Consider the following 19,673-nt stretch of genomic DNA (forward strand, 5'->3'; position numbering starts at 1 on the left):
AGTGCTTCTCACGACAAGCGCAAGATCTCATCAAATAAACAGCTCAGGCATAAGAAAACACGCTGTAACAAAGCGGTTTGGAAACATGGATCATGTCAGGTTTCGTTATTCATCGCTGGGAATCTCTCGCTAACATAAGGAATAGGCAACAAACAAAGAACAAGGATGTACCCAGTACAGTAAACAGTCATCTCGAGCCACGACAGGCCGATTGCTGCTCGAGGACGTGATTCCAGTTCAAACAAAGACCGAGTTCAAAAGAGACGCCACCAACACCAAATTTACACGCTAAAAGACAAATGAATCAGAGCTAACGATTGTTAGCAGCGATTGTTCCAAGCACGCGTCGCTGGCGTGTTCGCGAATGCTCATTGAGGCGCCACCGTTCATGGTCAGATGCGAGCTTGCGCTTGAAGACTCCCAGATCGCCGAGCAGATCTTGCATGCGCTCCTGCATCTGGTACGCTTCATGTTCACTGTTGTCGAATGCAACGGCTTCGTCATCATCGTATTCATCATCCTCGTCTTCCCAAACCTCTGGCTCAGAGTCAGACGGCTCGACAACAGGGGAGCTCTCCCGGTTCTCCTGGTCGTGATTGGGCAATTGATCCTCTTCTGCCAATGATGATAGGCTTTGACGTGGTTCGATAGTGACTGGTGGAATGGGATTCTTAAGACTCTCTAGTGCGAGCTTCAAGTGCATGCGCAGAGCCTCGTTCTCGGTCTGCAATTGGCGAATCTTGCACTCGCTAACCATCTTGGTTTCTTCCATTAGTCGCTGCATCTTTTCCACCTTTTGTTGGTACTCCTCCAGTCTCTCATCCTGCAACTCGGTCGCACGCTGGTTGGCATGTGCCTGGCTTACGCTCAGTTGGAGAGTGCGAATAGTCTCCGCCATCTCAGCGATCTCTTGGTCCCGTTCGGCAGCCGACACATGGTCTTGATTGACGCGAGCGCGAGTGCGAATGTGTTTGGCCTGATCAGCATAGCGCAGAGTCGAAAGGGTTTCTTCGTAATCGGCAGGAGAGATGCAAGCGATCATGGCCGTCTTGGAATTACCACCGAGACTATCCTTCAAGAGCCATGTCAAGATCGAATCACGGTACGGCACCAGCTCCTTGCCCTTTCGGCCTCCACGAGTCTTTCTTGGGTCGGCCAGAGCCGCAATAACACGACCAAGCGTAGTCAAAGATTTGTTAATGTTGGATCCCTCGCGCAATCTTGCACCAGTCGCCTCGGTCGCCTTGGCGCGCTCAGAACCTGCGAGGTCGACCAATCGAATGCGAGCCGTTCGCTCTGTTGTTTCGTCCGTAGAAAGATCGTGATGGATTTGTTTCAGCGTAATGGTGAATACAGCATGCGATCGTGACGAGGTATCGTTCATCTTGGTGCTTGCGACGGTACGCGAGACATCGCCCTTTCGCATGTACTTCATCAATTCCGCATAATTTCTCGCAGTTACTTCAGTCAGGTCTTTAACGTATGGGCCCTCTGAAGGAGACTCGCGAATTCGAAGATAATGCGGAGGGTCTGTCCGGGGGACCAACAAATCTCGCACGTGTTCGTTGTAGACTTCGAAGTAAGATACTCGAACGTTGTAACTGATATCGGGAGATGGCGAGGATTCTATGCGCTGGAATAGATCCTCACAGGTACGAGGGATTAAGCCCGGCCGTTCTGGTGTGCCCATCATAGTATAACTCTTACCCGAGCCAGTCTGGCCATAGGCGAAAATGCACGTGTGATATCCCTCAAAGTTGTGATCGAGGAACTCCTCGCCCAGGCAGTTATACACGTCCTCTTGGTGTGCATAGTGCTCATCTTGCTCATCATGCGACCAGAAAGAGTTATCAAAAGTGAACGATTTGTCCTCAAGAACCTTTCCTCGTGCTTGTGATTTGGGCTTTCCGCGATCGCCAGGATTCGGCTTAGGCGCTTTGAGGCTGGTCATCTGGGTGTGGGGGTCCATCGCGATAAGGCATTCAGCCTGACGGTCGAGTTCTGTAGACGCATTGTCAGATCATCCGTCGCTTCTGTCTTATCCTTTATCTTTATATTTTGCTCTGCCTTCACATCGCGATTCTCTCCCCAGCACATACCTCGTTGGAGGAACTTCCGGACTCGCACCACGACCCGCACGTTACCACCGGGCGATGGGCTGGCGATTCCATCTTGGCGGCCAACCGGTATAGAGACGCTTTCTCGGGCGCGAAGCGACGGACTGGAGGCGGTCGATCGTATTGTCGCAGCAGAGGCGGAAGTGGACAACACGCTGGGCGAAGTGATGCCAGTGAGGGCGGAAGAGTCGGAGGATGTCGCGGACGAGATCGAGCCAGGGCCGGAGCTCTGGCCGATGTGTCGATAGAAGCGCGGGTCCAGCGCCATTTCCCTACTATAGTCCCTCAATAATTGAACACAAGCTTCGACGGCGTCGCGTCGTCGTTCGACGAGATGAGTGTACATGCAATGAATCGGTGATATGGGAAAGGTGGGGGAGGATGAAAACGACGGTCGAGCGGAGTCGACCGTTGTAGAAGAGAAAACGAAAAGAAAAGAGCGTATGGAGAGGGGGAAGAATGGGAAAGAGTGAAGGGAAGGGGTCGGTACAGTTGCGCGTTTGGTTGTTTCCTTGCGGAAAGTTGGAGAGGTTGGAGGTTCTCGTTTCAGCGAGTGGTCATCCCCGCGGGGGAGTGCGGAGGTAAACACGGTTCAGCGGAGGGGGAACGTTAGAAAGGCATGCTGCGAATGCTCGGCGGATGGCAAAATCAATGGAAATGAGAAGAGTCGGCAATGAATTGGAACAATGAACGATACACGAAAGGGCGATATGGTTGCAATTGACGTAGCTGGGGATGGTTGTGGTGGTTGATGTTCCTGGCGATGTTGCCAGGGCAATGCGAGTAGCCCAACTACGCCCTCCTCCCGTCTCACAGCAAACTAGCGAACTGGGTTTAGTGAACTAGCTTTGCTAGTTCACAAGCTAACCAGTCAGCAAGCTCATGGGCCATATTATTATTACTGTCTAAATCTTATCAAGGCTATCTTTGATCCAGCACCGATAACGAGGTCAATAATGGATTTGTGTTTGGCTTGTTATGTTTTTTTATCTGCTATGGAACATCGTATGCACTCGAGCATGTACACACACACACAATTTGGGATGCGAACATTGACTTTGACACTGACAGGAAAAAGGCACTTTTCCAAATTTTGAGCCTAATCAAAGTCCGCCGTCTCCGCATTCATGGCCTCGAACAAATCGGGCTCGTCCGTCATGCTGCCCTGCCTCTGCGCCTTCTTCGCCTTGGCTCCATCCCCAAATGAAACTGGGTCAGGCACAGGGTTGCCAGACACATCCATGTGGGAGGCTAACAACTGTTCGGGAGACCAAGTCGAGCTGTCTTCCGCCTTGCTCTTGCCAGTGCTGAGCTCACTCTGCTCTTTGGATGTGGCCTTCTTGTCCTGGGTAGTCCAGGCGCGACGTTTTTGGGTGTCGCTAGCGGGGAACCGCATCGCGGTGTCTGTTTTGGAAGCAGGCATGATGAATATCCTGAAGCTAGATTCAAAGTTCCATGGTTAGCATCATCAAGTTCTACAGTATAAATGAAAGACTGTATAATGTCCCACCAACACCTCACGCGACACCCAAAACAAACGACCTCGGCGATCTCCTCTCTTTCTTCCCTGCTCCAGCGTCGGCCGACAGAAGGGGTGATTGAGGGGAGAACATACCAGGGGTTTGAATTACTTCAATCAACTGTAAGTCATCAGAAGTTATGAAAAGAGACAGTTTAGACTGATGCGTTCATTGCTATATTTATGAGGGGGAAGCCTGGGGTCAAGTGGCGGGTGAGACCATGCCCATGATACGATTATGACGACAACATTCACCACCACCGTGGTCGCTTCTCCGCAGTTTACCAGTGAGGTTTCTCTAAACGGTGCCACCAGTTTTCGTCGTCGTTCTCGAAGCTAGTGCGGGGTCGGTTGGCCAGTTATAATATGAGCAGGGCAATGTCTCGAAGCATGGTTAGGTTGAGGCAATTCCACGGGTTCGGGTGATAAAGACATCATAAGGAGATTCTGGTCGCCACAAAGCTGTCTTATTTAGGCCTGATTGGTATTTCCCTATTCACAATCCAGTTTAGGCTAGCTATTTGGTGGCAAAATAATACGCTCTTGGGAGCTCTTGTAGCTTTGCCTAAATAAAGACAGCCAATGATCACATCTGCTTGAGCAAGGGCATAGTACCAGCGAGGACAGATCCGACTACATCCGCTTGCTTTGTTCACTTGAGCGATTTTGTTGAGCATCCAACCGGTGGGGGCCAATGTCTTCATAGTTCTTCGATGCTCTCCAAAGACTCGAGTTGGCATGTGGACTTTGTAACGTACCTGATGAGTTGGATCTTCCCGTTGGATATGCTCAGGCTCCGAGACATGCTGTAGGACATCCTGTAGAACAACGATAATCTTTTCGACTGTCGCTGGGCTCAAGGATCCGGGTCGGTAATTTCTGAAACGCACAGTCCGCGTTTCTACTGGATCTTAGATGCTGATAGTGCTCGGCCGGAAACACATGGAGGATCTAGTCCAGATGAATGGGCAACAGAAAGGGTAACAACATGCACAAGTATCTCACACAGGCCAGTGAGTCATGCCTAGCTGACAGAAAACGCCATAGCTGTTATCCCGCTTAGTTGATTCGTCATCAACAAGGACAAATGCATGTGCTGCTTGATGTTGGCCGCCTGATCTATAAGCAGCCTCTTAAAATACCTAGAATTTATCATACATAAACCCAAGCCACTTAGTACCTTATATACCTAGAGCAACCGACCATCTATACTATATTGTACGGGTATATAGCTCATAGACGACATTATGAACGACTGCTGCGTGAAAGGCTTCAAGTGGGATGGACAGCCACAGGGTCACATTGAAACGACCTCGTCTGGCGTGTCGACATATGTAGTGGGCTCTAATCCAGAGGCTGCTATCTTGGTCATCCATGATCTATTCGGCTGGACTTTTCCCAACACCAGGCTACTGGCAGACGCATACGCAGAGGGTGCAAACGCCACTGTCTACGTCCCTGACTTGTAAGCTCGATCAAAATACCACGACCTATATTGATACGTCTCTGACCTGTAAAATTCAGCTTCGGCGGCGAGGTCCTCCCATCCGATATCCTACGCAAGGACCCATCCGAATGGGGACCCCTTGATCTTCCTGGTTTCACATCCCGCAATAGCAAGGAAGTGCGCGAGCCCGAGATCTTCGCCTTTGCAAGAGACTTGCGAGCCAAATACCAACACGTCGGCGCCATCGGATTCTGCTACGGCGGTTGGGCCGTATTCCGACTTGGAGCTAAGACAAGCGGAAGATTAGTGGACTGTATCTCCACTGCACACCCATCGTGGCTCACCAAAGAGGAAATTGAGAATGTTGATGTTCCAGTGCAGATTCTGGCACCTGAGATTGATCCAGTGTTCACGCCGGAGCTGAAGGATTTGTGCAATCGTGTTATACCTTCACTGGGACTTGACTATGATTATCAACATTTCCCAGCTTTGGAGCATAGCTTTGCCGTGAGAGGAAACAAGGAGAATGAAGCCGAGTTGAAGGGGCTTGTACGAGCAAAGAATGCTGCTATTTATTGGTTCAATCAATATCTACATTGATTGGCATCGAACATATCGGACATGAAATGGGACAAGTCCCGATTTCTAGAGTCGCTTAGCATTTTATGGCTCAATTGCTGGGATTCAATATCTCAATTCTTTGTTTTGCCTTGTATCGAAAGTCCGTTTCACAGCCTTTTTCTATATTTATGGAATCGTATTCCAATCTGGATAGCAGGGTGCCTCCGGTCTCAAATTTCTCTCGAGTGTTGAACACATACTGACATAACATCTCCAGTGACATATTGACCTCTACCACATGGTGGCTTATATTCTAGGGATGTAAATAACAATAAAAGTAATTGCGCGGCACGAACCGGTACTGGAATGTGGCAATCAAGGTGGCCACAAGACCGTTTCCACATCTGAACGAAAACCCATCGATCTGATAACTTGTAGATTGGATGATTTTGACCGTAATGACGTATACCGTAAGATAAATCATCATTCAACTCGAATGGCAATAATACGTACCATCCTAGGATTTCCGTTTCGCAAGATGTGGACTTGCTGGCATTCGGAAGGGATGACCCCTTCGGTCGAGAGCGAGCCAGAAACAATCTGTTTGTTTCTATGATGCTGAGGAATTCAAGGGTCCTCAAGGCGTCCGATTACTCTGGGGATGTGGATTGAGGGGAATAAGATGCTCCTGTCTGGCTACCCCAGGCTCAGACATCACAACGTTTTCATCATGTACAACCCTTTCCTTAAAGCCGAAATATCGGCCAGTATCTACACAAGCCATGGCGGATTGTATAGACGGCCATTCATGCGCTTCTCGTCCACTTTAACAAAGTCGACGCCCTCCCACGCAGTTGCAGTCTCTCCAAGCCAGCCAATCGACCCACGCTTATACAGCATCTCCAGCATTTCCCTCCAATTTCCCGTCATCCCATTCAACTACTTTCGATCAAGCCCCACTAAGAGATTCATGTCGTTGACCACGAGGCCTGGAGTTCTGAGCCCATCACATATCGACGGTATCTTTTGCGATCTCAAGCCGATTCAGCCTGAGGAATTGATGGGGAAATGGAACGGTTTTGTCTTAAGCACAGGGCATCCGTTTGAAACCGAGCTTCAGAAATTCAACTGGTTCGGCCATACCTTTGATTCTACTGAAGATGTTGCCCCTCTCGTTGTTTCTAGAAATGGAAAGCGGGTTCAATATGAAGAATGGGGACGTGCTTCGGTGAGACTTCTTGAGATATCTGTTCGTGATAAACGCAAATGTCGAACACTGGCTGAACCAATATACCTACCAGCTACACGAGGTGAAATACCAGGGTGCCGTCTCTGCTGCACTGATCTATGATGACCATCCTGTCATAGTGTACTATCGCGCCGTGCGACCAAATATCGTGGCCGGGATTATGGCAAGCAAAAAGTTCGGCCGATCTGGGAAGTTTCATTTCTACCTCAAACGTAAATAGATATACAAAAACGTTGATGTATACCGCTTCGTCCTATTTCTTCGGCATCCAAGTCTGCCGCACCTCGTTATTTATGACCTCAATGGTATCCCACTGCAAAGAACTCCATTTTTCAGGCTGCTCAAGCGCATCAACGTAATGCGCCAACGCCAGCACCGTCTGAACAGCCCATCTTTCTTTACTGACCTTCCCTATGCCAGTAGCCAGCGGGGTCATAAGGAGAGTCTCGATCTTCTTATCCACATTACCACGATTGTGCCCTTCAACCTGGCACAACAAGCTCCAAACGCACTCATATACCACTTCCCGGTCCCAGCTAACATCTTCCGGCTCTCTCATGGTTGGACAAATCGCAACCCAGCTGCAGTCACGAGCGTTTGCTTTGAGATTCTCTGGAAATTCTACCAAAGTGCAAGAACCTGGGACCGCGAACCCCCGCCACTTGTCGTACAATACGGACTGAACCGCACGGGTCAGCGCGTGGTAGTCGTCTCGGGGGCTGAATGCCATTGAGATAGCATGATCAAATGCGCCATCTAGACGGCCGTAGGAGTTGGCTGGTGAAACAACTAGATCATATTTGATTGATGGGGGAATGCTGTTCATGCGCTCGTTGATCTTGGTGATTTTCACTTTGTTCGGGTCATAGTCGGACCAATGGGTTTGCATAGCCTGATCGAAGGCCGTGATAAAATCGGCATCCATGCATAAAAGAATAATTTCGGGGATATTTGACGTCATTATTGTTGGGAGAGACGAAAGATTATGCGGAGTCTGGTCCGAGATGCGGGAGTGGTAGTGGTAGATCGATGGAGGGGTTAAAGTTTCCTTTTATGGCCCCAAGCCGGATGCCCAGGCTGACAGTTAAACGAGGTGGGTATTTTGCATAGCCACGTAAACAAATAATGAAGCCAGGAAGAATGTCGTGGTCTATCAGCTAAAACAAAAGTTGTCTGATCAGGCAACAACCATGAGATAAAGTACACGTCAATCATGTGGAAGAAGGGTATTTGCAAGCGGTGCTTCTATCAACTCAGCCGCCGAGGTTGAATGTAAATTCAAGTAAGAAAAAGAAATGATGAAACCATTCCAATGATCAGGCCTCTTCAATTCCCAGATCCCTCTCCTTCCTCAGTGTAGGCTCCTCTACTACATCATCATTCTGACCTCCTGCTACAACCCGGGCTTGCTCCTGCGTGGACACATAGCGGATCAAGCTCTCACAGAGTCTATCCACAATCCATTCTGGTTCTGACTGGTTTGCCAGCATGGGACTATTTTCACCGATCCAATCCCAGTTCAAGACGCCGTATTCATCCTCGTCGACGCTCGTACTGCTGTGAAAAGCTTGGCCATGACCCGCGGACGATCTCGGTCGCGAATTCGGATCAGTAAATTGAATGAGTCGAGTGTATTCCACCCATTCCTCATAGGTATACCTTTTGTGTTTGCCTTCTCGTACATCGTGTGTAGTGCGACGGATAGCAAAGGCAAGTTGCTGTGCAAGTTCGAAGGGAGATGGATTTTCATCGCGGGCGAGCTCTTCAATTGTTCGTAATGGATGTCCATCGCCCGATCGAGGACGGAGCGGCAGGACAGGGGCCCTGTCTTGGGCGTTCGAAGCTGCGGACCCTCTATCGTCTTCTTGGGCTGTCTCGTCAGCATCTGTGCCGACTTCAAACCCGCGTCTCAGCCGCTGCTTTTCCTGGCGTATTACTATCCACTGTCGAAGAAGAGGCACTCGTGCGAGAATCCCTTTGTACGCCCCTTGACGAGGCATGATAAAATAATCGCTGAACCGCTCAGTCGAATGCTTGTATGCTGCAACCACAGTATCGCTCATCTGTGAGATGAGCATAGTCATGGTTGGAATAGCAATGAGGGACCACATGACGAAGAAAGGTCGCCCTGCATTCGACTGAGGGGTGAAATCTCCATAGCCGATAGTGATCAGCGAACAAAAGCAGAAATACAACCCATTAAAATACGTCATGTCTTCAAGTCTCCAGAAGACGAGGGCGCCACCCGTCCACACGATTGCATAAACAATGATGCTGGTGATTAAGTCGTTCCAGCGGCGAAAGCGCATTGTCTCATATTGAATCGCACGCATAGCGTCAAACCGATCCTTTTCTTCCCTCATAACAAGTAGCGTGGGACGGCGACCGGGCGCCAGAGCATTGATGGTATTCTGAATCGGGCCGTGTCTGTGATGCCGGTGGTGGCGGTGATGATGAGACCTGGATCGATGGCCCGTATGTTTCGGGACAATTATGGCCTTTTCCGGAGGCTCGTGCGCATTGCGAAGTTGTTCGGACATGATAGTTCTGTCGAACGTAGTCTGCCGCTTATGCTCAATGTGTTTGAGGACGACGTTGTCATAGTGAACCTCGCGAGCAAATTGGTGGATACTGCCGACTACCAGACCAAGCATGACGATTCCAATCACCGCATACGGCCAGATGAGACCTTTCGCAACAGTAGTATGTGGGATCACATCGCCAAACCCCAAGGTCAAAACGGTGATGTCGGAGAAATACAGCGCGTCAGCGAATGATATATTCAAAACTCGTTGAAAAATAGCTGCCCCAATGAGGAGCCAGACCACGAATCCCGTCATTTGTAGAATGAGTGTCCGCTGGTCATCTGTCAGAGAGAAGTGCTGGGGGTATTTTCCCAGGAAGTAGCCTAGCATATTGATCATCAAGATAGACCCCAAAATAAAATAGAGGATAGCGGCAATGACAGCACTCCAATATGCCTGCGAGTACACCTCATTTGGTGGAATGGGTGGGCCGTAAATGGACAGGGATGCAGTAAGTCCACAGAGCTAGCGCGGACGTTAGGAGTAAGTCAAGCTGAAAAGGCTCAGGTGACTTACAATGGACGTAGCAAGGAACCACGAAACAATTGTGACGGGTAAAGCGATGATATAGCGAACATTCTGAGTGAAATTGAGCAGCAAAAAGATATTACCAACAACGCCCCAGAAAAGCGATACGGCGTTCATTGCAGTCACCCTATCAACATTTTTAGCCAAGTCCTTCTCCATCAAGTGTTGACACTGCTCACCAGTGGGGGTCCTTGTAGCCCTCCTGGACAAAAATACCGGCGGGTCCGTCCTCTCTAGAAATGATTGTGTTTCTCCATGGCATAACAAGTGCCACAATAGACATGACGTTGGCCAGAGGCCCAGTAGCCGCAGCCACGAGGGGAATGGCGGTCGAGGCAATCCACCACGACTGAGGCTCATCGTCCTCCGGAGGCCTCATGTGAAACCTGCTTGAGAAGCGCTCCCATCGTGACAACTTTGCCGTGGTGGCATTTCCGGCGGCCGCGAGTGGAGGAAACTCATTCTGCATAGCGGCGCCCTACACTGCGACCGGAAGCTCAAGGGAGGTGTGAAAGAGCCAGTGAAATCGCAGAGAACTTTGCAGACACACTGAGTCAAAGCTTCAAGTCAATGAAAAGCAGCAACGCCGAGTCAACTAAGGTTGAGGTGCTCCAGGCTTCATCCCTGGTCGTCCGACACGTTCGCGGTAGATGAGGAATGTCAGGAAAACGAGAAAAGCCGCAGTGGGGTCTTGAATGGGATTCAGGATCTGATGTGAAGATCTTCTCGTTAAGGTGAGAGAGGTTCGGCATAACAAAAAAAATATAAAATGTCCAAGGGTCGATATCATGTATAAAATCTCGTTGCCATTAGGGAGATGATGTCAATGAGCAATCTCAGGAAACCTTCGTTCTACAGTCCCGTGACTCTTCCCCACCAACGATCGGAGGTCATGCGATGGAAGGGGATGACTTATCAACACTCGAGCAAACATTGCAGGATTCATGGATTCGAATGCAGGACAGTCATGAGTATGTACTAAATAGTATGTGTATCGCCTGAGCCACGACGTGAGCAAAGATTGCTTTAAAGTTTAGCGTTGGATTTATTGTGGGACCCCCTGGCTGCCTGATCTGCGACTTTCGCCATTAGATTTGATCTGATCTGATTAAGAGCCTTGCCGTAGAATAGTCTATTCGTTTATTCTATTAGCGCCAGTAAATCTATTGATTTCAGACGAGAATTCGGGGCAAGGATTTCCAAACAGAGGAGCAGCTTCAACGACCCCCTGTTCCCTTACGCAACTGTGATACTCATATTGCTTGAGGCAGAATTGTGTCTGGATCTGATTGAAAATGGATAGGAGATCTGAAACTTGATATACGAATGCTGTGTAACTCCCAAAATAATACAGGTAGCAGGGACAAAAGGAAAAGGCATCTTTCACGCTAAAGGAGATCAATATATACAAGAAGAGAAAGCCCCCATCGAAACAAATTCAACCCCAGCAAACCAACTTCCCGATATCACAGCAATTGTATCTTTTGTTCCTGCTCTCAATTCTTCCAATGCGTCGAGCCAGCAAGTTCTGCCCTCATAACACCCGCGCCCATCTCCATTGCCACACCAGACCCGGGTAGTTCGCGCAGCTTCTGTCCCTGGTACACATCTGAACCCTGTTCATTGGACGTAGGAGAGCTCAGTGTAGGAGAAGAAGGCTTGCCATCGTATTGGCCTAACTCAGACATTGGTGGTATCGGTCGCTTTGAACCGGTCGAGGGTCCTGTCTTCTTGCGAGGGCGCCAGCACAAGAAGAAGAACAAGATACCGGCAATGGCAACCACAGCCAGAACACCGACGATTATACCAGCAATGGCGCCTCCAGATAGTGATGAGCTTTTGCTGGTGGTGTTCTCGGCGCTTGCAGCGATTGGCGTTGTGGTGGGTGAAGTCGTATTTGTAGCAGCAGCGGTGGCTGATGTTTGAGTTGAACTACTCGTCGTGGATGTTGAAGTTGTCGATGTCGAAGAGACCGATGATGTGGTAGATGTAGTATCGGTATTGTTCAGAACGACCTCGTACGAATGAATATATGACCCTGCGACATGGTTGTTCCAGGGCCACGCCTTGCAGGTATAGCCAGCGGATGGATCGGAGCAGTTTCCGTTGTTGTAGAGGTAGATGCAAAAGTTTCCACCTTTGGCATCCCAGTCGAAGATGTTTCCCTTGGGATTATCGATTGCCTTGCAGGATTGGACAGCATCGCCGTGATCGGTCAGGTACCCCCCTGATGAGTTTGTCCAGCTAAAGACCCATGCCGTAGCCGAAGGAATATAGGCCAGAGAGAGTGGCAGAAGAAGGAACGACGAGGCCACCATTGTGAATGACGAATAGCACTCTGCTGCTGAGCCTGCTCACAATACTCTCTCCAAAGTCAAACAGAAAGGGGAGATTTCACACATTAACTTCCAAAGCCAAAATTTTTATGGGGCATGTCTACTTTTAACTACGGAGGAATCCTTCCAAGAAAAGCTCGTATTCTGGGGATATTAGTTGCATGCCAAGAACCAAAGACGGCACGGAGGATGGTGGTTGGATCGTCCCTTTTTCTCCCATCCAATAAGGCCCTGGCCAAGCGGAGAGCACAGGCCTGGGGAAGTGGTGATCGGGGCCTTGCGAGAGGGCGAGCAATTCCCATACGGGTCTCAGGGCGGAAGAACACGAGGTGATCAGCAAGGGTGCCACTTGGGCTGGCACTCCCTTGATGAACTCGCCTTTTCTGGAGTCCTGGCCAGTTTCGTGGGTGTCAAGAATTGACGATTTATGCGATTTTTACGTGTCAATTTATGAATTGGATATTTTCACCAGTCTGAATATTCGGATAAGTTTAGACAAGCGTATTTGGTCTGGTGAATCATGATGTGGGCTGAATCAGGCACAGAGAAATCCCATGCATATACGGAGTCAAGAAGGTTGCATTCAAAACCTGACGTTTAACTTTTCCCTTCCAAACATGACATGAGGCTCATACTTTCTTTCAGCATGATTGGCAGCCCCCAGAACGTGGCTGCTGGGGAGAAAAGCCAGATCTAATCAAAATCGGCACGACTTTCAGGAACAAACTAGCGTGATGAATACAGTCGTACTATACTATTTGAAGTTGGAACAATGCCGGTCGCCTTTCCTTGGGTTCCATCTGTCATAGATCTATCTGTATTGGAATATCTTGTGCAGATGCTTATAATATGGGTCAAGCCACCTGTCCCGGTGGTCCCTCTCCGTCCCAGACGTTGAGGAACACCTCGATCTCGAATGATTAATGGTTACTGATGGTATTTACAATTGATGCTTTGTGTTGACAAACTCAGGTGGGATTCCTGCTTGAGCACTCAAGTCCCCGAGCTGCTCCCTCACCCTAGGCGGCCGTTGACTTGTATCCTTATCAATCCAACTTAGCAGTAGAGTAATTAGGAATAACATCCTATAGTCGTTTCGTTCTATCTTGTGCGAATTCAACCGGACACGCCAAGGGGATTTGGAGTGTCTTGATCCAGTCAAGGTCAACCAACGCTCTTAACGAGCTAAGCGTCCGTAAGAGCTGAGTGATTGGCCGGGGAGCCTCCAGGCTAAAGTAGTAGTCATGCTCTTTTTGCTAATTCAAGTGAATTTTCGAGTGCAGCAGTGGCTCGGCGATTGTCACGAAGTTCTCATTCAAAAGGCAAAGTGCCTGGTGTTCAGGAGGCGACAGTAGTTTGAATACCGGGCAGGTATAAGATAGATGCTGGGCAGCTATTCCCATTCAATGCTGCCTTCCATGAGTATATCTAGGATAGATTAGTATAAATCTTGATAGCCGCGTTGACCACAGACAAGTTCTGTTCCTAGGTATACCTTTCAAGATGAGTGATGGGTCTCGTGTTTTGCGTTCTTGGGAGATGTATGCAGGTTAGTGGTGTCGGTAGTTCAGTCAGCTCGGCTGTGGAGCTGGAATACATTTTCGAGATCCATTTTCCATTCAAATTGCTGAGCGGTACCCAAGTCATTTCTAATTCAACCCGACAGGCTCGAAACAAGTATTGCGCTTTAAATTATAGATATTCTTCATGTAAAGCCATGTACATGATAAATATGTACTATCGGCGTCGCAGCGGCAGGAAAAGAACTGGTCTGGGCGCAGGGCATTTCGGCAGAGGACACGTGCTTTCACAACGTACGAAGGTTAGTCCTGTATACTGGGTCATTTGAATCCAGTCCCCAATAATTTCTCTAGGAACAATAATCCAGAGAACCGAGACCTAGCCGACGATAGAGACCGCGAGAGAAACTCATCGAAGGCGCCAAAAGCGGCAAGCCCGGGCAGACCCGACCAGGAAAAAAAGCGAGCAAGCGACCGTCGACAAACCAGGCCAAGAGCCGGGCAGCAGCATCAACCATGCACCCTGCACCCTGCAGGCGCTGGGGCCATGGGCCAACCAGCAAATATAGATCGCCTATATCGCCTATATCGGCGAAAGAACCCCAATTGATCACGCGACAAGAATAATAATGCGAGGACCCCAATAACGATGACACCGTGGGCGATAGGTAACTAACTAATAAAAACTGTTGGGATCGGACACTTTCACATGCCAATTCCCCTCTTTTCCAAGTGGGGCAGACACGGGGATTGACGGAGAACCAACTTGACAGATTGCGTTGGACTGGCTGATTATTATGGAGCAGTACATACTTACAGGACATCGTAGGATGTAGTCCGCGCGGGGCATTGTGGAATGCTCAAAAAGGATCGAGAACAAAACCTGCAGAGGGACAACAAAGGATGGATACAAATCTATCATGACTGCACCTGCACCGGGATCGCAGACGATAAATAGACAGGGCCCGACATCATTTCAGGGACGGGGTGGTCTCTGGCGAATTCATTGGCTCTCGATCAAGAGTTTAGTTCTTTCGATTCCAAGGTTGCGTGGGCTTAGATGGCTTCCAGTATAGTCTCATTGGTTCGCACTCCCCCATAGCTTAGCTCCTTGGGCTTGATCTGCCGCCGACTAGGCATTATTCTTGATTATTATTAAATTCTAGATCTTGATTTCTCAGAATGTTGAGACCGCAAAAGTGGGTAGGGCAAAGGGACCTGACCGTTTTCCCCGTTCGGGCCAGCTCCTTGGCTTCTTCTTTTGGGTTTAGCTGTGTAGCTAGCTGTTCGGTCCAGCTCTTTTTATTTTTTTCTTTTGCTGGTTGTCGTTTTTGCTGTTCTTTCCTTCCTCCTGTTTTCTGTCTGACCAGCATCGAGGAGACCGTGGTCCAGAACAACTAATGACCAGCGCCTGGCGCATGCAATCCGAGTAGTCCATCGACGAGGACCAAACCCCCAAAATCGAACGCCGGCGTCATTTTTGCTTTTTGGCATACGACTTTTTGTCGTCCGAGACCGAATTCACCTCTCCGACATTCTTTTCCTTACCTCTTCACGAATATCGGTGAATATTGAAAACATATCTTGAGAAATCTGTAAACTAGAACACCCCGAAAACCTCGAACATGGCCATCATCGACATCGGCAAGGATCTGCCAACGCTGTTCAGACAACAAGCGCAGGCGACGCCTGATGCCATCGCCCTGGAAGATGACGCCATCACATACACCTATGGGCAACTCGAGAGCGAGGTCGAAGCGCTCGCTAGTCGTCTGCGCCTGTTTGGCGTCAGCCGGGACTCGCTCGTCGGCGTGCTCCTGCCTCGCAGTGCTCACTATGTGATCGCCTGTTTGGCAGCTCTGCGCGCCGGTGGTGCCTTTCTCGTGCTAGAGTTGGCATATCCCGCCGGTCTGTTGGCGGACGTCATCAACGATGCCAACCCCGCCGTGGTGATCACCCACCAGAGCGAGGTCGAGAAGGTCAAGGCGAAATGCCCACTGATTGTGCTGGACCAGCCGGCCACGGAGATTAACGGCCATGCCAAAGAGCCTGTTTCTCCACCGGCCGAGGACGATTTGGATCGTCTGGCCTTTGTGTCGTACTCGTCAGGCACAACGGGAAAGCCCAAGGGTATTGCCAATCCACAGCGGGCTCCCGTGCTCTCGTACAACCTGAGATTTGGTGTACAGGACCTTCAACCGGGAGACCGAGTGGCCTGCAATGTCTTCTTCATCTGGGAGATGCTGCGTCCGCTGTTGCGAGGTGCAACCGTCGTGGCGGTCCCCGACGATGCCAGCTACGACCCGGCCGCGCTGGTTGACCTGCTGGCCTCCAAGCGAATCACAGAGACCCTCATGACCCCGACTCTGCTAGCAACCGTTCTCGCTCGCTACCCGCAAATTGCAGAACGCTTGCCCGAGCTGCGCACCCTTTGGCTGAATGGCGAGGTGGTGACCACCGACCTCGCTCGCAAGGCCATCAAAGCCCTCCCCAAGACCCGCCTCCTCAACTGCTATAGTGCGTGTGAAACCCACGAAATTGCCTGCGGAGATATCCGTGAGATCATCGATACCGAGTCTCTCTACTGCCCAGTGGGTCCGTCTCTCGACCCAGCACACACATACATTCTGGATGAGAATGGAGAACAGGTCGAGGCGGGCACGGCAGGTGAACTGTTCATTGGAGGAGACCTGCTGGCACGGGAGTACCTCAACCTTCCCGAGACAACCACCAAGGCATTCATGCCTGACAAGTTCAGTTCCACGCCCGGTGCACGGATGTATCGAACGGGTGACTTGGCTCGCAAGTTGCCCTCGGGGCTTCTGGAAATCACCGGTCGTGTGGGATCCATGATCAAGCTCCGCGGTTACTCCGTGGTGCCGGCCAAGGTGGAAAGCGACATCTGCCAGTATCTGGCAGTGAGCCACTGCGCCGTGGTTGCGCATGGCGAGGGGCTGGAGCGACGGCTGGTTGCTTACATTGTCCCTGACAAGGAGGCTGCTGGAGAGCGGCTGGCAGTGGAGATCAACGAGACTGGACACAGCCCGGCAGCCCGTCGCATTCTCGAACCTTATCTTGCACACTATATGATTCCTGCACTGTGGGTTGAGTTGGGTGAATTGCCAACGCACGAAGTGTCTGGAAAGGTCGATCTGAAGAGTCTCCCTCCTCCCCGCAGCGCCAGCCCCAGCGGCAGCGAGCAAACAGTCGACAAGGACCCCATTAGCATCAGCGACATTGCCGCGATCTGGGCCACCGTCTTGAAGACTTCCAAGACTCTTCTCAAGCCTGAGGATAACTTCTTTGATTTGGGCGGCCACTCTTTGTCTCTGGCTGACTTGGCCTCGCGACTTTCCAGGAACTTTGGATTCCGCGTCCCGATCCCTCGTCTTGCAGACAACACAACCCTGGCTGGTCATTTGGAAACCGTGCGCGCTGTGAGAGATGGCCACACTGCTGCCGTGCAAGCCGACCTTCCAGCTGTCCTGCTGGCTGACTCCACTTTGGACGAGGACATCAAGCCTCCTGCCAATGCATCCATTACTTCGATCGCCGAAGCGAGCACCGTGCTCTTGACCGGTGCGACCGGCTTCTTGGGTGCTTTCTTGCTCAGCGATCTGCTGGAAAACACCTCCGCTAAGATTATCTGTCTTGTGCGTTTCACTGACCCGGAGGACGATGATCAGGCTGGAGGTGTTGCCCGTATCCGCAGAAACCTGCTGGACCTGGGCCTTTGGCGCGACACTCTCATGGAGCGCGTCGAGATCCTTCCCGGTAACTTGTCTCGGCCTCGCTTTGGCTTGACCTCCGAGGCATTTGATGACCTTGCGGACCGTGTTCAGGTCATCGTTCACGCTGCTGCTACCGTTAACCTGGTCTACCCCTATGCTGCGTTACGCGGAGCCAACATTGGCGGAACCCGAGAGATTCTCCGTCTGGCCTCCAAGGGTGGTGCTACGGTGCAATATGTCTCTACTAACGGTGTTCTGCCGCCATCTGGCGAGACGGGATGGTCTGAGCAGACCCTGATGGACGTGAAGGATGTTCCCACAAAGTTGCTGGATGGCTATGGCCAGACCAAGTGGGTTGCCGAGCAGCTCGTCCTCAAGGCTGGTCAGCGCGGCCTGCCTGTCAAGATCCACCGCTGCGGTACCATTAGCGGTCACAGTCTTACTGGCTCTGCTAATGCCTGGGATCTTCTGACTGCGCTGCTGGTCGAGTCTATCCGCCTCGGATACGCTCCGGAGGTTGAAGGATGGCGCGCAGAGATGACTCCGGTGGACTTTGTCAGTAAATCGATCATCCACCTTTCTACCCAGACTCAGGCCGACCAGACTATCTTCCATCTGGGCGACCCCAACCCCGTCAACACCCGCTCCGTATTTGAGAACCTGAATGACCTCGGCTACCCCACAAAACCCGTTTCCTGGGATGAGTGGGTGGCATTGTGGTTTGAGAAACGCGGCTCGGCCAAGGGCGGTGATGGTTCCTTCACTGTCGATATTCTGCGCAGCGGTATGCCAACGGTGGAGTTCCTCCGTGGTATTGTGGTTCTCGATAACTCGTTGACCCGACCATTCCGGGCGGTTGTAGAGCGACCCAAGGTGGACAGTCTTCTTCTAGAGACCTACACACGGCACTGGTTTGCCCGTGGATGGCTTCCCCGGGCTCCTTCCCGTCAACAGGCTCTCCAACGGGCCATCCAGCTCACTAAGAAAGGTCCGCTCAGCGGCCAGGTGGCTGTCGTTACGGGTGCATCTTCTGGCATTGGTGCCGCCGTGGCCGAAGCGCTGGCTAAGCAGGGCTGCTCCGTCGCATTGGGTGCCCGCCGTCTCGATGCTCTCGAGTCTGTCAAGCGTAAGGTCGAGTCCCACGGCGTCAAGTGCATTATTCGCTCGACGGATGTCACCAACAAGGCCCAATCAGAGGCACTTGTCCAGGCCGCTAATGACGAGCTTGGCCCGGTCGACATTCTCGTTGCCTGTGCTGGTGTGATGTATTTCACCATGATGGCCAACGTGCAGACAGATGAGTGGGAGCGTACGGTCGACGTCAACTGCAAGGGTCTGCTCAATGCCCTGTCTTCCACCGTTCCCGGCATGCTTTCTCGCGGCCGGGGTCACATCGTTGCAATCTCCTCTGATGCGGGCCGCAAGGTCTTCCCTGGCCTGGGTGTCTACTCGGCCAGTAAGTTCTTCGTCGAGGCAACCTTGCAAGCACTTCGTCTCGAGACAGCAGGCATGGGTCTGCGGGTTACCAGCATCCAGCCGGGTAATACGTCAACGCCACTGCTGGGTATGTCCACCGACGCGGAGGCCGTGAAGAAGTACGGAGAGCCATCTGGCGCAAAGATCCTGGAGCCCTCGGACGTGGCGAACTCGATTGTGCATGCGCTGTGCCAGCCTGAGTATGTCTCTGTTAATGAGATTCTGGTTGAGCCGCGGGATGAGCCTATTTAATGGCTCTAATCTTGGAAGTTTATCATGATTATTTATGAATATGAGATCTAGCTAGATATTGATTTGTTGACTTTTTACCCGGTTTGATGACTGCAACCATGGAACGAGATGAGGAGTTTGCTTTGGATTTACTACATTTAGAAGAATCACGACGGACTTTGAAGCATTAACCTGGCTGTACTTCCCACTATTAGACTGTATGCAGTTTCTACTACATATAGTATAGAGACAGGGTCGTCTATAATTAATTAGAATGTCCAGTCACAACCCTCCATACCATCCACATTCGTACTGGACATTCTAGAAAAGCACTGCAGCTGCGGTATCAGCGTCGCATAAGCACGATAATCCA

At 50.8% G+C, this 19,673-nt stretch overlaps 8 protein-coding genes across 8 annotated transcripts; 3 read left to right on the forward strand and 5 right to left on the reverse strand.

Annotated features, from left to right (window-relative positions):
• Positions 1-310: 310 nt before the first annotated feature.
• Positions 311-2,385, reverse strand: N7458_012121 (kinesin-3 family protein uncB; the record flags this gene model as incomplete). The annotated part of the gene is made up of 2 exons (XM_056915503.1): positions 311-2,001; positions 2,100-2,385. The coding sequence occupies 2 exons, from the start codon at positions 2,383-2,385 to the stop codon at positions 311-313; spliced, it is 1,977 nt and encodes a 658-aa protein (XP_056760257.1).
• An 831-nt stretch (positions 2,386-3,216) lies between these two features.
• Positions 3,217-3,540, reverse strand: N7458_012122 (uncharacterized protein; the record flags this gene model as incomplete). The annotated part of the gene is made up of 1 exon (XM_056915504.1): positions 3,217-3,540. The coding sequence occupies one exon, from the start codon at positions 3,538-3,540 to the stop codon at positions 3,217-3,219; it is 324 nt and encodes a 107-aa protein (XP_056760258.1).
• Positions 3,541-4,883: 1,343 nt separating this feature from the next.
• On the forward strand, positions 4,884-5,683 carry N7458_012123 (dienelactone hydrolase family protein; the record flags this gene model as incomplete). The annotated part of the gene is made up of 2 exons (XM_056915505.1): positions 4,884-5,101; positions 5,161-5,683. The coding sequence occupies 2 exons, from the start codon at positions 4,884-4,886 to the stop codon at positions 5,681-5,683; spliced, it is 741 nt and encodes a 246-aa protein (XP_056760259.1).
• Positions 5,684-6,614: 931 nt separating this feature from the next.
• Positions 6,615-7,113, forward strand: N7458_012124 (uncharacterized protein; the record flags this gene model as incomplete). The annotated part of the gene is made up of 2 exons (XM_056915506.1): positions 6,615-6,872; positions 6,946-7,113. 2 exons carry the CDS (start codon positions 6,615-6,617, stop codon positions 7,111-7,113), a joined length of 426 nt encoding a protein of 141 aa, XP_056760260.1.
• A 33-nt stretch (positions 7,114-7,146) lies between these two features.
• Positions 7,147-7,854, reverse strand: N7458_012125 (uncharacterized protein; the record flags this gene model as incomplete). Its single annotated transcript, XM_056915507.1, has 1 exon — positions 7,147-7,854. One exon carries the CDS (start codon positions 7,852-7,854, stop codon positions 7,147-7,149), a length of 708 nt encoding a protein of 235 aa, XP_056760261.1.
• A 355-nt stretch (positions 7,855-8,209) lies between these two features.
• N7458_012126 (uncharacterized protein) lies at positions 8,210-10,475 on the reverse strand (the record flags this gene model as incomplete). Its single annotated transcript, XM_056915508.1, has 3 exons — positions 8,210-9,943; positions 9,995-10,133; positions 10,186-10,475. The coding sequence occupies 3 exons, from the start codon at positions 10,473-10,475 to the stop codon at positions 8,210-8,212; spliced, it is 2,163 nt and encodes a 720-aa protein (XP_056760262.1).
• Positions 10,476-11,502: 1,027 nt separating this feature from the next.
• Positions 11,503-12,324, reverse strand: N7458_012127 (EGFR-like transmembrane domain-containing protein; the record flags this gene model as incomplete). The annotated part of the gene is made up of 1 exon (XM_056915509.1): positions 11,503-12,324. One exon carries the CDS (start codon positions 12,322-12,324, stop codon positions 11,503-11,505), a length of 822 nt encoding a protein of 273 aa, XP_056760263.1.
• A 3,163-nt stretch (positions 12,325-15,487) lies between these two features.
• Positions 15,488-19,321, forward strand: N7458_012128 (non-ribosomal peptide synthetase; the record flags this gene model as incomplete). The annotated part of the gene is made up of 1 exon (XM_056915510.1): positions 15,488-19,321. The coding sequence occupies one exon, from the start codon at positions 15,488-15,490 to the stop codon at positions 19,319-19,321; it is 3,834 nt and encodes a 1,277-aa protein (XP_056760264.1).
• Between the last annotated feature and the right edge of the window lie 352 nt (positions 19,322-19,673).

Source organism: Penicillium daleae, assembly GCF_028827525.1.
Source record: "Penicillium daleae strain IBT 16125 chromosome Unknown utg000009l_segment0_segment0, whole genome shotgun sequence".
Classification (NCBI taxonomy): Eukaryota; Fungi; Ascomycota; class Eurotiomycetes; order Eurotiales; family Aspergillaceae; genus Penicillium; species Penicillium daleae.